Below are 13,929 nucleotides of genomic sequence, written 5' to 3'. Positions count from 1 at the left end.
TGAGGGAGCTTGTTCCACCATTGGGGTGCCAGAGCAGCAGACAGTTTTGACTGGGCTGAGCGGAAACTGTGCTTCTGCAGAGGTAGGGGGGCCAGCAGGCCAGAGGTGGATGAACGCAATGCCCTCGTTTGGGTGTAGGGACTGATCAGAGCCTGAAGGTACGGAGGTGCCGTTCCCCTCACAGCTCCGTAGGCAAGCATCATGGTCTTGTAGCAGATGCAAGCTTCAACTGGAAGCCAGTGGAGTGTGCGGAGGAGCGGGGTGACGTGAGAGAACTTGGGAAGGTTGAACACCAGACGGGCTGCGGCATTCTGGATGAGTTGTAGGGGTTTAATGGCACAGGCAGGGAGCCCAGCCAACAGCGAGTTGCAGTAATCCAGACGGGAGATGACAAGTGCCTGGATTAGGACCTGTGCCGCTTCCTGTGTAAGGCAGGGTCGTACTCTCCGAATGTTGTAGAGCATGAACCTACAGGATCGGGTCACCGCCTTGATGTTAGCGGAGAACGACAGGGTGTTGTCCAGGGTCACGCCAAGGCTCTTCGCACTCTGGGAGGAGGACACAACGGAGTTGTCAACCGTGATGGCGAGATCATGGAACGGGCAGTCCTTCCCCGGGAGGAAGAGCAGCTCCGTCTTGCCGAGGTTCAGCTTGAGGTGGTGATCTGTCATCCACACTGATATGTCTGCCAGACATGCAGAGATGCGATTCGCCACCTGGTTATCAGAAGGGGGAAAGGAGAAGATTAGTTGTGTGTCGTCTGCGTAGCAATGATAGGAGAGGCCATGTGAGGATATGACAGAGCCAAGTGACTTGGTGTATAGCGAGAATAGGAGAGGGCCTAGAACTGAGCCCTGGGGGACACCAGTGGTGAGAGCACGTGGTGCGGAGACAGATTCTCGCCACGCCCTTTGGTAGGAGCAACCAGTCAGGTAGGACGCAATCCAAGAGTGAGCCGTGCCGGAGATGCCCATCTCGGAGAGGGTGGAGAGGAGGATCTGATGGTTCACAGTATCAAAGGCAGCAGACAGGTCTAGAAGGACAAGAGCAGAGAAGAGAGAGTTAGCTTTAGCAGTGTGAAGAGCCTCCGTGACACAGAAAAGAGCAGTCTCAGTTGAATGACCAGTCTTGAAACCTGACTGGTTTGGATCAAGAAGGTCATTCTGAGAGAGATAGCAAGAGAGTTGGCTAAAGACGGCACGCTCAAGAGTTTTGGAGAGAAAAGAAAGAAGGTGATCGAGTGTTGTTGATCGAGTGTTGTTTTTTTTAGAAGGGGTGCAACTCTCGCTCTCTTGAAGACGGAAGGGACATAGCCAGCGGTCAAGGATGAGTTGATGAGCGAGGTGAGGTAAGGGAGAAGGTCACCGGAGATGGTCTGGAGAAGAGAGGAGGGGATAGGGTCAAGCAGGCAGGTTGTTGGGCGGCCGGCCGTCACAAGTCGCAAGATTTCATCTGGAGAGAGAGGGGAGAAAGCAGTCAAAGCGTAGGGTAGGGCAGTGTGAGCAGGACCAGCAGTGTCATTTGACTTAACAAACGAGGATCGGATGTCGTCAACCTTCTTTTCAAAATGGTTGACGAAGTCATCCACCGAGAGGGAGGGGGGGGGGGGGATTCAGCAGGGAGGAGAAGGTGGCAAAGAGCTTCCTAGGGTTAGAGGCAGATGCTTGGAATTTAGAGTGGTAGAAAGTGGCTTTAGCAGCAGAAACAGATGAAGAAAATGTAGAGAGGAGGGAGTGAAAAGATGCCAGGTCCGCAGGGAGTCTAGTTTTCCTCCATTTCCGCTCAGTTGCCCGGAGCCCTGTTCTGTGAGCTCGCAATGAGTCGTCAAGCCACAGAGCAGGAGGGGAGGACCGAGCCGGCCGGGAGGATAGGGGACATAGAGAGTCAAAGGATGCAGAAAGGGAGGAGAGGAGGGTTGAGGAGGCAGAATCAGGAGATTGGAGGGAGAAGGATTGAGCAGAGGGAAGAGATGATAGGATGGAAGAGGAGAGAGTAGCGGGAGAGAGAGAGCGAAGGTTGCGACGGCGCATTACCATCTGAGTAGGGGCAGAGTGAGTAGTGTTGGAGGAGAGCGAGAGAGAAAAGGATACAAAGTAGTGGTCGGAGACTTGGAGGGGAGTTGCAGTGAGATTAGTAGAAGAACAGCATCTAGTAAAGATGAGGTCAAGCGTATTGCCTGCCTTGTGAGTAGGGGGGGGACGGTGAGAGGGTGAGGTCGAAAGAGGAGAGGAGTGGAAAGAAGGAGGCAGAGAGAAATGAGTCAAAGGTAGACATAGGGAGGTAGAAGTCACCCAGAACTGTGAGGGGTGAGCCATCCTCAGGAAAGAAACTTATCAAGGCGTCAAGCTCATTGATGAACTCTCCAAGGGAACCTGGAGGGCAATAAATGACAAGGATGTTAAGCTTGAATGGGCTAGTGACTGTGACAGCATGGAATTCCAATGAGGAGATAGACAGATGGGTCAGGGGAAAAAGAGAGAATGTCCACTTGGGAGAGATGAGGATTCCTGTGCCACCACCCCGCTGACCAGATGCTCTCGGGGTATGCGATAACACATGGTCAGACGAGGAGAGAGCAGTAGGAGTAGCAGTGTTCTCAGTGGTAATACATGTTTCCGTCAGCGCCAAGAAGTCGAGGGACTTGAGGGTAGCATAGGCTGAGATGAACTCTGCCTTGTTGGCCGCAGAACGGCAGCTCCAGAGGCTGCCGGAGACCTGGAACTCCACGTGGGTCGTGCGTGCAGGGACCACCAAGTTAGAGAGGCAGCAGCCACGCGGTGTGAGGCGTTTGTATAGCCTGTGCTGAGAACAGGGATAGACAGAGGCATAGTTGACAGTACATTCCTACATTAGTCTGCTATGTATGTGTCTGTGTGTGTGTGTGTGTGTGTGTGGCCTGGTTTCCTCCTGTTTTCGACCAGAGATGCCACCTTCAACCACCAGGAAGTAAACACAAAATAGTTTATGAGTGGTGGTTGGTGTTTGTAACACTACTTCACTCACTAGTCACTCTTCTGCAAAATACTGCAGTTTACGTGTGTGTGACAAGAGAAGCGACTTCTCTCCAAATGCCCCAATTACAATTTATTCTATTAGACTTTTGTTTGCATTTGAAAAGGACATCGATTTGGGGAAGGTGACACAGTGTCGGACCATTGAAACCCCCCCCGGACTGCCAGACTCTAGTAATAATAGAGTGAGGGCGGTGATTATCTCCGTCTCTGACCGCGCCACTCCATTAAAGCTCTTTCCTCATTGAGTGCCAAAGTTATTCAATTATATGACTGGTATGCGGCTCGGCAAGGAGAGAGAGAGCCAGAGAGAGAGAGAGAGAGAGAGAGAGAGAGAGAAAGAGCCAGACAGAGAGCCAGAGAGAGAACAAGAGAGAGAACAAGAGAGAGAAAAAGAGAGAGAGCGAAACCTGTGGTATAGAGAGAGAGAAAGCAAGAGAGCAACCCGCAGTAGAGCGAGAGGAATGGAGGAGATGAGGGGAATTAGAATTAAAGTAGTTTAATAGGGAGACTTCATTAGTGAACGGTGTGGAGAGAGGCAGATGGCTTTACCGCCATGATTATCGGCTCACCGCTGGCCTAACGGCATGCGTATGGTCTGGCACAGGTCGAGGCTGCGGAGAGGAGAGCAGGGTAAAGCTGCAGCCTGGGAGGCCTCCCTCCCCAACCTGCTCACATGACCTTTCAGAAGATCCGCTCTGTGCTCTCAGGGTACCACATTCTGGTGTGTGTGTGTGTGTGTGTGTGTGTGTCTGCCTGCCGTCGCTCTCTAGTAAACACTCATTCACCACTATCCATTTCTCCCTCGTCTCTCTCTCTCTTCTTTTTTTTTCACTCCCTCTCCCTGCGGCCCTCTATAGAGATACTGGGGTTAGAACAACCCTAAACATTAATTTCTAAAGTAAGGGAACAGGAAGGGGCAGCTTAACGTATGCAGCGGTGTCCGTGTCCTCTCTCCCCTTCCCTCCCTCCCCTCTCAGTGGCATTGCCATCAATGCAATTAAAGACAGCTCTGCCCTCATCATTATGTCGCAGGAACGTTCCAGTGCTTTCCATCTTATTTCATTTCCACGTATGCGGCATCCTGTTAATGATGTCCCCGTCCATCAATAAATGTGTCGTCTGTGGATCTGAGAGGTTTGACATAGCCAAGGGGAGTGTGTGTGTGTGTATTGTGAGAGTGTGCGTGCGTGACCGCGGGGAGACAGGCGGACGCGGAGGGAAGGACATTCCTAATATTCCGGCAGACAAAAAACAGCATTACTCAAAGGACAAAGATCTGAGCACAAACACACTAACGATGGGGCTTCATAATAACGAGATCTCCTGTTTACCGTCTATAAAGCCTTCTATCCCTCGTCATCGGCATCTAAGTATGTATCCCAAATGGCACGCTATTCCCTTCATACTGCATTACTTTTAAAATCAGGGCTCTGGTCAAAAGTAGCGCACTATAAAAGGAATAGAGTGCCATTTGGGATCTCCTTGAAGTATGTGACAGGATACAGATAACAAACAGATTATAACAGACACAGTGAACAAAAATAAACTAGTTGAGTTTCACTTTTGATTGGCGCTTTGTTTTGGTTGTTGTTGCTTCTCTCTACACCTTGGAGACGATGGAAGAGGATAATTTAATATACTTTTGGTAATTATGCACAGGCACAGTACAGTATTCCCTCTCCTCCACCTCCAAACTGTCTGTGTGTCTGTGTGTGTCTGCATGTCAATGCTATTCACGAGACAGACAGTGTCGTTCCCACAGCAACAATGCCAGGCGGAACCTTAGGACCCGTGACGGCGCATGTGAAAATGTCACGCCACTCTTTCTCTGCCTCCCTCTCAACAAACATAGAAGAGTGCCACCATCAACCCGTCCTTTGAGAGATGCTTTAAATAAGGAGTGTGGGGCAAGGAGTAGAGGGGAGGGGAAGGAGTGTGTCTAAGGAAGGGGACTATGCAGTAGTGTTTGTGGCCAGGGATGAGAGGCTGGGGAGAGTATAGCTCTAGATCCTGGGTGGTTGGGGTCTTACTGGGGATCCCCAGTGTAGCTGAGCTGGGCCGGAGGTGGTGGGTAGCGGGACAAGGGAAGTATAGTTGCTGGGTGGTGGGGGGCGGTTGGGGTTTGAGGGGTAAAGGGAGGATCTTACTGGGGATCCCCGGCGTAGCTGAGCTGGGTTGGCCGGATCCCAAAGTGGACGATGATGGGGAAGAAGATGACCTCCGGGTTGAACTGCTCTCTGTCCAGCTGGTCAATACGCACCGAGCTGGGCTTCTGAAACAACAACACAATGACTATGACACCAGGGCTCATATATATGAAGTGTCTCAGAGTAGGAGTGTTGATTTAAGAGCAGTTTTGCCTTTTAGCTCAAAATGTATAAGATTACATTGACGGACCGGGGGTTGGGGGAGGCTGATCCTAGATCAGAACTCCTATTCTGAGATGCTTGATATGGCCCCAGATTGTCTCAGACTTTGTAAGTACAGTGACATGTTATTATGTTACAAAAAGAGCATCTGAATTCAAGAACATTTCCACTCAAAAGTGCAAACCCTGCCAATTTAGCGTTCTGTCAATCACACACAGGCACCCTATTGGCCTTGGTCAAAAGTAGTGCACTACATGTATATACGGAATAGGGTGCCATTTGGTACATAGCCTTGTCCTTACTACGGATGGGCATTTGACTTTCTATTAGCATAATATCATGACATATTTGGGGGATATCCGGAGAGTAAATTATTTATTTTTTAAAATCATAATGACACATATGCACATGGCAGAGGTAAACAGCGGACAGGCCGCTTTTCTCCGTTGTTTTTCACTGAAAGCTACAGTGAAATAAATCCTAACCACCATCTAGACACACAGAGACAGAGAGACAGACAGCATGCAAAGAGAAAGACAAACACATTCACACAGGAGAAACAAGACTGACAGACACAGATACAAACAGACATACAGACGAGACGAGGCACAAAAACGATCAGAGAGATAAACAGAGAGAGAACATGAACAGGGTCAAATACACACTCAGGTTAATAGACATGAATAGAACATTACTTGACCTCCATTTACAAGTGTTCACACAGACTGACACACACACACAGAAAACCTACAGCTATGCCTCTCAATCTTAGAAATGCATTACGAGAATAACTCATGTGTGCATAGTGTCTCACACAGACAAAGCACATACCACTCAAACACAGTAGCAGATACCAACATTTTCCAGCAGAGAGAGACAGAGTGCTCTGAGTAGAGGACAGATCGAGACGGGAAGGACAGTGACTCACCAGGTAAGAAGCAGACAAAGCGAGGCATGAAGTGGAACTTCTGACATCCAGGAGATTGATTGTCCCACTCTGGACCTCCATGGGGAAAGAAGAAAGACACTGAAAACACCTTCCCATCCCTCTCAGATCTAGTGCCTAGTGGGTAAAGAAGTAGGAGGTAGGGGATAGGGAATAGGTAGGGGCTAAGGAAGTGTCTAGGGGTAGGGGCTGGGGGATAGGGGGTAATGTGTTGTTTAGTCATAAAGCTCTAGTAAATCCTGGAACAGGCAGTAGGTAGGGAATACTGGGAAGTGCCTAGAGGCTAGGGGTTAGGGTCTAGGGGGTGAAGGGTAGAGGCTAGGGGATAGTATGGTGTGTTGTTCACCTTTGAGGTTCCAGTCATAGAGCTCCAGTATATCCTGGAATAGATAGGAGGAGAACAGCTCCAGTCCTCTCACACAGAAGTTCTGAACATGGACATAGGGGGGGAAAAAAGTGTTAATACTATCTCACGCACGCACACACACTCGCATGGATAGATAGACACGCACACACACACACACCACAGAGACACACAGCCGCACAAACATGAGCATCTTAAAATGTGGAAGATGTGACCTGATAGTCAAATTCAGTTCTCTAAACTTGGCTTCCAAAGCTTCCTTATCAGTCCATTCAGTTGGTGTAGGTTAAAACAGCCTCTACTTTTTTACTGCTTAAGAGGCTTTGGATCTTGAACCACCTGGTATTATAGCATATACAGTGCATTCTTGTTACATTACAGCCTTGTTCTAAAATCGATTTTTTTTTATTAATGAATCCTCATCAATTTATACAAAATAACCTGTTTTTGCTTTGCACATTTATTAAAAATAAAATACACAAATACCTTATTTACATAAGTATTCAGACCCTTTGCTTTGAGACTCGAAATTGAGCTCAGGTGCATCCTGTTTCCATTGATCATCCTTGAGCTGTTTTTAAAACTTGATTGGAGTCCACCTGTGGTAAACTCAATAGATTGGACATGATTTGGAAAGGCACACACCTGTCTAGATAAGGTCCCAAAGTTGAGAGTGCATGTCAAAGCAAAAACCAAGCCATGAGGTCGAAGGAATTGTCCGCAGAGCTCAGAGACAGGATTGTGTTGAGGCACAGATCTGGGGAAGGGGTACCAAAAACATTTATGCAGCATTGAAGGTCCCCAAGAACACAGTGGCCTCCATCATTCTTAAACGGAATAAGTTTGGAACCACCAAGACTCTTCCTAGAGCTGGACGCCCGGTCAAACTGAGCAATCGGGGGAGAAGGGCCTTGGTCAGTGGGGTGACCAAGAATTCGATGGCCACTCTGACAGAGTTCCAGAGTTCCTCTGTGGAGATGGGAGAACATTCCAGAAGGAAAAGCATCTCTGCAGCACTCCACCAATTAGGCCTTTATGGTAGAGTGGCCAGACGGAAGCCACTCTTCAGTAAAAGGCACATGTCATCCCGCTTGGAGTTTGCCAAAAGGCACCTAAAGGACTCTCAGACCATGAGAAACAAGATTCTCTGGTCTGATGAAACCAAGATTGAACTCTTTGGCCTGAATGCCAAGCGTCATGTCTGGAGGAATCCTGGCACCATCCCTATGTTTAAGCATAGTGGTGGCAGCATCATGCTGTGGGGATGTTTTTAAGCAGCAGGGACTGGGAGTACCTTGATGAAAACCTGCTCCAGAGCGCTCAGGAACTCAGACTGGGGGCGAAGGTTCACCTTCCAACAGGACAACGACCCTAAGCACACAGCCAAGACAACGCAAGAGTGGCTTCGGGACAAGTCTCTGAATGTCCTTGAGTGACCCTGCCAGAGCCCGGACTTGAACCAGATCGAACATCTCTGGAGAGACCTGTAAATAGTTGTGCTGCGACGCTCCCAACCCAACCTGACAGAGCTTGAGAGGATCTGCAGAGAAGAATGGGAGAAACGCCCCAAATACAAGTGTGCCAAGCTTTTAGCATCATACCCAAGATGACTAAAGGCTGTAATCGCTGCCAAAAGTGCTTAAAAAAAGTACTGAGTAAAGGATCTGAATACTTACGTAAATGTGATATTTCAGTTTTTTTTTATTTTCTACATTTGCAAACATTTATAAATACCTGTTTTGGTTTTGGAGTATTGTGTGCAGATCGACGAGAAAAAACAACAATTTAATCAATTTTAGAATAAGGCTGTAATGTAACACAATGTGGAAAAAGTCAAGGGGTCTGAATACTTTCTGAATGTACTGTAGGTTACATGGGCTTTGGATGTGTTCACAGACAGCGATAGGCGACCGTTTGGAGAAGAAAACACTAAACACACACACACAGACAGACATAAAAGAGATGAGGGGCTTTACTGACCTCTGGTGTCATCTCTTCAATAAAGTGAATGGTGTAATCTATGTTGAAACAAATCACTCTGCACAATGAATCTGGGATGATGAAACAGAGGAAGAGCGAGAGGGAGTGAGGGAAGAAAAGAGGAACAGTCATTACCATGGTGTTAAACAGAGGTTACAGCTTCAAGGAAACTCATTAAAACCTCATCTCCATAAGCAGGGTCTGCAGCCCAAAAAAACACACACATCGAACACACAGAGTAACGTGCACACACCGGACAAACACACTGAACACACACCCAACATCTCTTCACCCAGGGCTTTTGAACATTAAGTGACTCCAATCTCTTTAAGGAGATAAGCCCGCTCTTCTGTGTTTAATCTTCCAGTTACATGCTCTTTGTTGTCTGAGCGAGTGTCCATTTTGTAGGATTAACCTGGCTGCCCGCCGTACAACATGCAGCGGTGCCCACCCCTCTGGCTAACTAGCAGGGGCTAATATCGCTGTGCTTGGGATTCTCTAATCACCGCGCCCCTGGTAATGAAGGTTTTTCCAGGGGTTGTTTAAATTATCCCGTGATAATCTGGGTTTAATCCATGCTGGATTCTTTTCAAAATGAAAAGATTGACAAACTGTGAATTTCGCTTCATTATTCAAACACATACACACACACACAACTATTCTAACACACAGACACAAAACTCTCTCGTTCATAGCCTTGATTCAGCCAGGCTTTGCCTGCCATCGATTTGCCGTCCTTTACTGATGTATATAATACAGTTCATGGCAGTTTACCTTGGCTTCCCTATCAAGCCTCCCTGAAACTCTCTGGCGCCCCCCTGGGGAGGCACACCTCACACTTTATAAACTGCTATTAGGTCCACACTGCAAAGTTTTCAACGGAATTCAAACAAGCGGGAATGCGCGAGGTAAGGAAGCAATTTTTCCCCTTTGAAAGCAGTGCACAACACACATAGTTAAACAACATTTTCATTATAACTGGATTATAGCTCCCGTCCAAGTACGTTGTATCAGACATTTCAAACTAAATTCCCAGCTAATGAGAAAACAGTCATGGTATTTAATTTAAGAGAATGAACAAGATTTAACAAGGCAACCTTGGGGCTTATTTGACTGGTACCAATGGCACACTGAGGGATATTTTTTATCCATACCCCAGTACGACCCACATGACCGCAGTGAACGTCACACCGCAAGAGACATTTACATTATATTTACATCATTTACCAGACGCTCTTATCCAGAGCGACTTCCAGTTAGTGAGTGCATACATTATTTTTTAATTTCCATACTGGCCCCCCGTGGGAATCGAACCCACAACCCTGGCATTGCAAATGCCATGCTCTACCAAATGAGCTACATCCCTGCCGGCCATTCCCTCCCCTACCCTGGACGACGCTGGGCCTATTGTGCGCCACCCCATGGGTCTCCCGGTCAAGGCCGGCTACGACAGAGCCTGGATTCGAACCAGGATCTCTAGTGGCACAGCTAGCACTGTGATGCAGTGCCTTAGACCACAGCGCCACTCGGGAGGTGGCGAGGGAGACTATCGAGGGATCCTCTGTCTTTACTTAGGAGGCCTTTAAAGTCCCAACCTCTGTAATATTTGACAGATACTGATGGGCCTTCAAAAGTAGAGAGGGAGGGATAGGACTTTAAACACAAGGTCACCATCAGCAGTGTGGCTGGGACGGAACAATAGTGTGCATTCCCAAATGGCACCCTATTCCTTATATAGTGCACTACTTTTGAACAGGGCCCATAGGGCTCTGGTGAAAAGCAGTGCACCATATATGGGCACTGGTCAAAAGTAGTGCACTATATTGGGAATAGGGTGCCATTTGGGACACAAGCTAAGTTTATCTGAGGTTGACTCTGGAACAAAGGAGAGGACCGAAGCGAAGGGCGGATTTGAAGTTGGTGTTTTAAGCCAAACACTAAATCGCTGGTTGTGAAATATTAATGTGCTTTGCTTTATAAACCTGCCTGTTGGGACGGAGAGCATATCCATATTACGCAGCACACACACACAGATGACACGGCACAGGTTGTCCCATTGGAGGACATGAGGGAGAACATGATGGAGGAGAGAGAGGAGATGGAGAGTGAGGGAGAGAGAGAGGAGAGGGAACAGAAAAGTGTTGAGCTATGCACAGGGTTCGAGACTGCGACCAAAACACTTGCATTTGCGACCCTTTGACTTGGCAGTGCTACACCAATTTTTTTTTGGTTGCTAGGGTGCCAGTGCAAAAAATTATCTGGTCACGTTAGTTTAGTGTTGCATGGTATACCGAAACTTCGGTACTTTTTTGATACTAGAAAATGAAAAACAGTTTGGTACTAAAATTGTTGTTACTTTCGGTCCTTATGTGAAATGTGTCTCACATCATCTACTGATTGAGAGCGAATCAAGTCTGTCTATTAGGGATGTGCATCTTTCCCTTTCAAGACGATTCGATGCACATTAAGATACATGTGCTCCGATACAATACAGGAACAATTTAGTATTAAAACGATTCGGTATGATTGGAGTACGACTCGATGCGAACATTTGTTGCATAAACATATTCATTTTCCATTCTAAATTAAAATCTGCTGCTGATGGAGCTCATGAGTTAGGCCTTTCTGAGCTGGATCTGTCGGAGCTGACATGTGTGCGAGCACGCGCGATCTATGTCTGGCAGTGGTTGTCAAACCTCTCATCGGGGACCCCCAGCCGTTCCATGTATTTGATAATATAATAATAATATGCCATTTAGCAGAAGCTTTTATCCAAAGCGACTTACAGTCATGCGTGCATACATTTTTTTGTGTATGGATGGTCCCGGGGATCGAACCCACTACCTTGGCATTACAAGCACCGTGCTCTACCAGCTGACCTACAGAGCTAGCACACCTGATTAAACTTGTCAACTAATCATGAAGCCGTTGACTAGGTAAATCAGGTGAGCTAGTTCAGGGATGCAACAAAATTGTGAAATGTCTGGGGGTCCACGAAGAGAGGTTTGAAAAACACTGGTCTATGGTAAATGTACTATGTAGGCACCTGATCTGAGCCATAAGGGAGACTAGGCATCTACCACCATCAGATTAGGAGGGGCAATGTAGCCTGTTTTCTGTCCCCCCACTTTGATTCTGACAACACCATCACCCACTGATTAACTTTTTGCAGATTAAGTGTTTGAGCTAGTAATGTATCAATATTTAGTGTTTACAAATTAGCTATGACATAGCCAATGAATACATAGCACAACTTTGGATTTCACCATCCCCATCTCAAAATGAAATGTTTTTTACCATTTGGAAGTTTTTTGTAAGTTTATTTTCTCCTCCCGCTTTGGCAATGCAGTACGCCCCACAAAGTGATTGCTGTCCTAGTTATGAAATTATCAGCTTCACCCTGTATATCTAAAAATGACCATATACACTGATTGTTTAAAGCAAAACTACCAAAACTATTGCTGATGGTGAACCTGAACAATCAAAATAAAATGTAATGTAAGCCCCGTTCAGCAGGTATAGCCAGATGATAGTTCTGTCTCCGGTAGCTTACTTTTATTCCAGTATAACACAATATCGCACTAGCCATCTTAGCATTTGAATGATGAACGTGCCGCGCAGATGTGCAAGATCAGGAACAGGCCGCCTACCTCACATTGGTCAGAATGAGAAGCTGGCACAGTGCGCAGTTTGACTAGGCTTCTGATATTGCCTGGGGTTGTTCAGCATGCAAAATTACTTCTAGATCAATGACTGTTAACACAGTTACATGCTTAGTTTGACACTGAAGGAGAGGATGCATCACTTGTCACAAAGATTAAGTATTTTCAGAAGGTAGAAAGTAATATGAGCCCCCAAAAAATATGATTTGGCGATTCATAACATTTTGATTGATTTTCTGACCGATGCATGCTACATTTGGATCGGTTTGGGGTCCGCAGACCGATGCAGTCTTATCTTAAACATTTAAATCACGGACCGATACGTATCGGGTGAATTGTTACATCCCTCTCTATCAGCCTGTCTATCAGCGCAGCCGATATCCCCTTATAGAGTGAGCGGACCGTGCCTGCTCCACTTACTGTGGGTTTTTTAGATGTGGTCCTCTGTAGCTCAGCTGGTAGAGCACGGCGCTTGTAACGCCATGGTAGTGGGTTCGATCCCCGGGACCACCCATACACAAAAAAAATGTATGCACGCATGACTGTAAGTCGCTTTGGATAAAAGCGTCTGCTAAATGGCATATTATTATTATATTATTATTACTCATTGCTAGCTCTAGCCCAGGGATAGGCAACTTTGATGGGGTGGGGGCAACCGAAAATCTGAACTCATCATGAGGGGCTGCAGTTGCTCGCAGGTCTGCGTACCCCCCCACCCCAACAGTGCGAGCAAAACATTTCAGCTCCCTCTTGACAGCAGAGAGAAACCATTTTTTGAGTTAATTTCCTGCAATTCTACACATTTTGCCATGGGGCGGACATAGGATTTTGAAATTGTATAATTCATTATCTGCAATTCTACACATGTTGCTATAGGGTTTGCAGTTCTTAATATAATATCTGAGTGACACTGACTAACAAAATCACTGGGGGCCCCCCGGCCATGAGTGCAAAGGGCTTGGTGAGAACATGGCAGGTATATTACCTACCACAAGGGAGGCTGCTGAGGGAGGACGGCTCATAATAATGGCCGGAATGGAGCAAATGGAATGGCATCAAACACCTGGATGTATTTGTTACCATTCCACTAATTCCGCTCCAGCCATTACTATGAGCCCCTCTCCCCAATTAAGGTGACACCAACCTACTGTGACCTACCATCTCTCTCTCAGGTGAGACCATGGCCAATATATTACCTACCTCTCATGTTTTGGAAAGGCCATTGACACTTGCGCTAATAAGTGATTTCAATACATTTCAGGAATATAATTTTTTCCTTCCCATCAGCATCAACACTGCCGGAGTAACAGAACTATGGATGACTTGGACTACTTGCTGAATGATAAAACAAAAACAAAACAAAACGGACCACATAAATCTCTAAAGTAAAAATCCATGTTTTTAATTTTAATTCACAATTAAAAACTTTACAAGGTAAAAGTGACTTTAACAACAACAAAAAATGGGACAAATACAATGACAACTGAACACTTGTAAAGCTTAAATAAAACAGACATACAAGACAGGACGTATACAGCTAGAAACCAGCTCCCAGGAAAAAATGCCTGCATGGTTTCGCAGCGGATCACGGAGG

General features: G+C 46.7%; 1 protein-coding gene across 1 annotated transcript in view; it reads right to left on the bottom strand.

Moving 5' to 3' along the window:
- LOC311138616 (ribonuclease 3-like) overlaps positions 1–13,929 on the bottom strand; it is a gene marked incomplete at both ends in the record, with an annotated part of 241,316 nt that overhangs the window by 151,879 nt on the left and 75,508 nt on the right. Inside the window, 5 exon segments of the mRNA XM_084173376.1 lie at positions 5,162–5,306; positions 6,312–6,386; positions 6,676–6,757; positions 8,674–8,741; position 8,744. Of these exon segments, the coding sequence (XP_084029502.1) occupies positions 5,162–5,306; positions 6,312–6,386; positions 6,676–6,757; positions 8,674–8,741; position 8,744 (371 nt within the window).

This window comes from Coregonus lavaretus (assembly GCF_964263955.1).
Source record: "Coregonus lavaretus genome assembly, chromosome: 2".
NCBI classification, from domain to species: Eukaryota; Metazoa; Chordata; class Actinopteri; order Salmoniformes; family Salmonidae; genus Coregonus; species Coregonus lavaretus.
The sequence above is the reverse complement of the archived record's forward strand: the minus strand, read 5'-3'. Positions and strand labels throughout refer to the sequence as shown.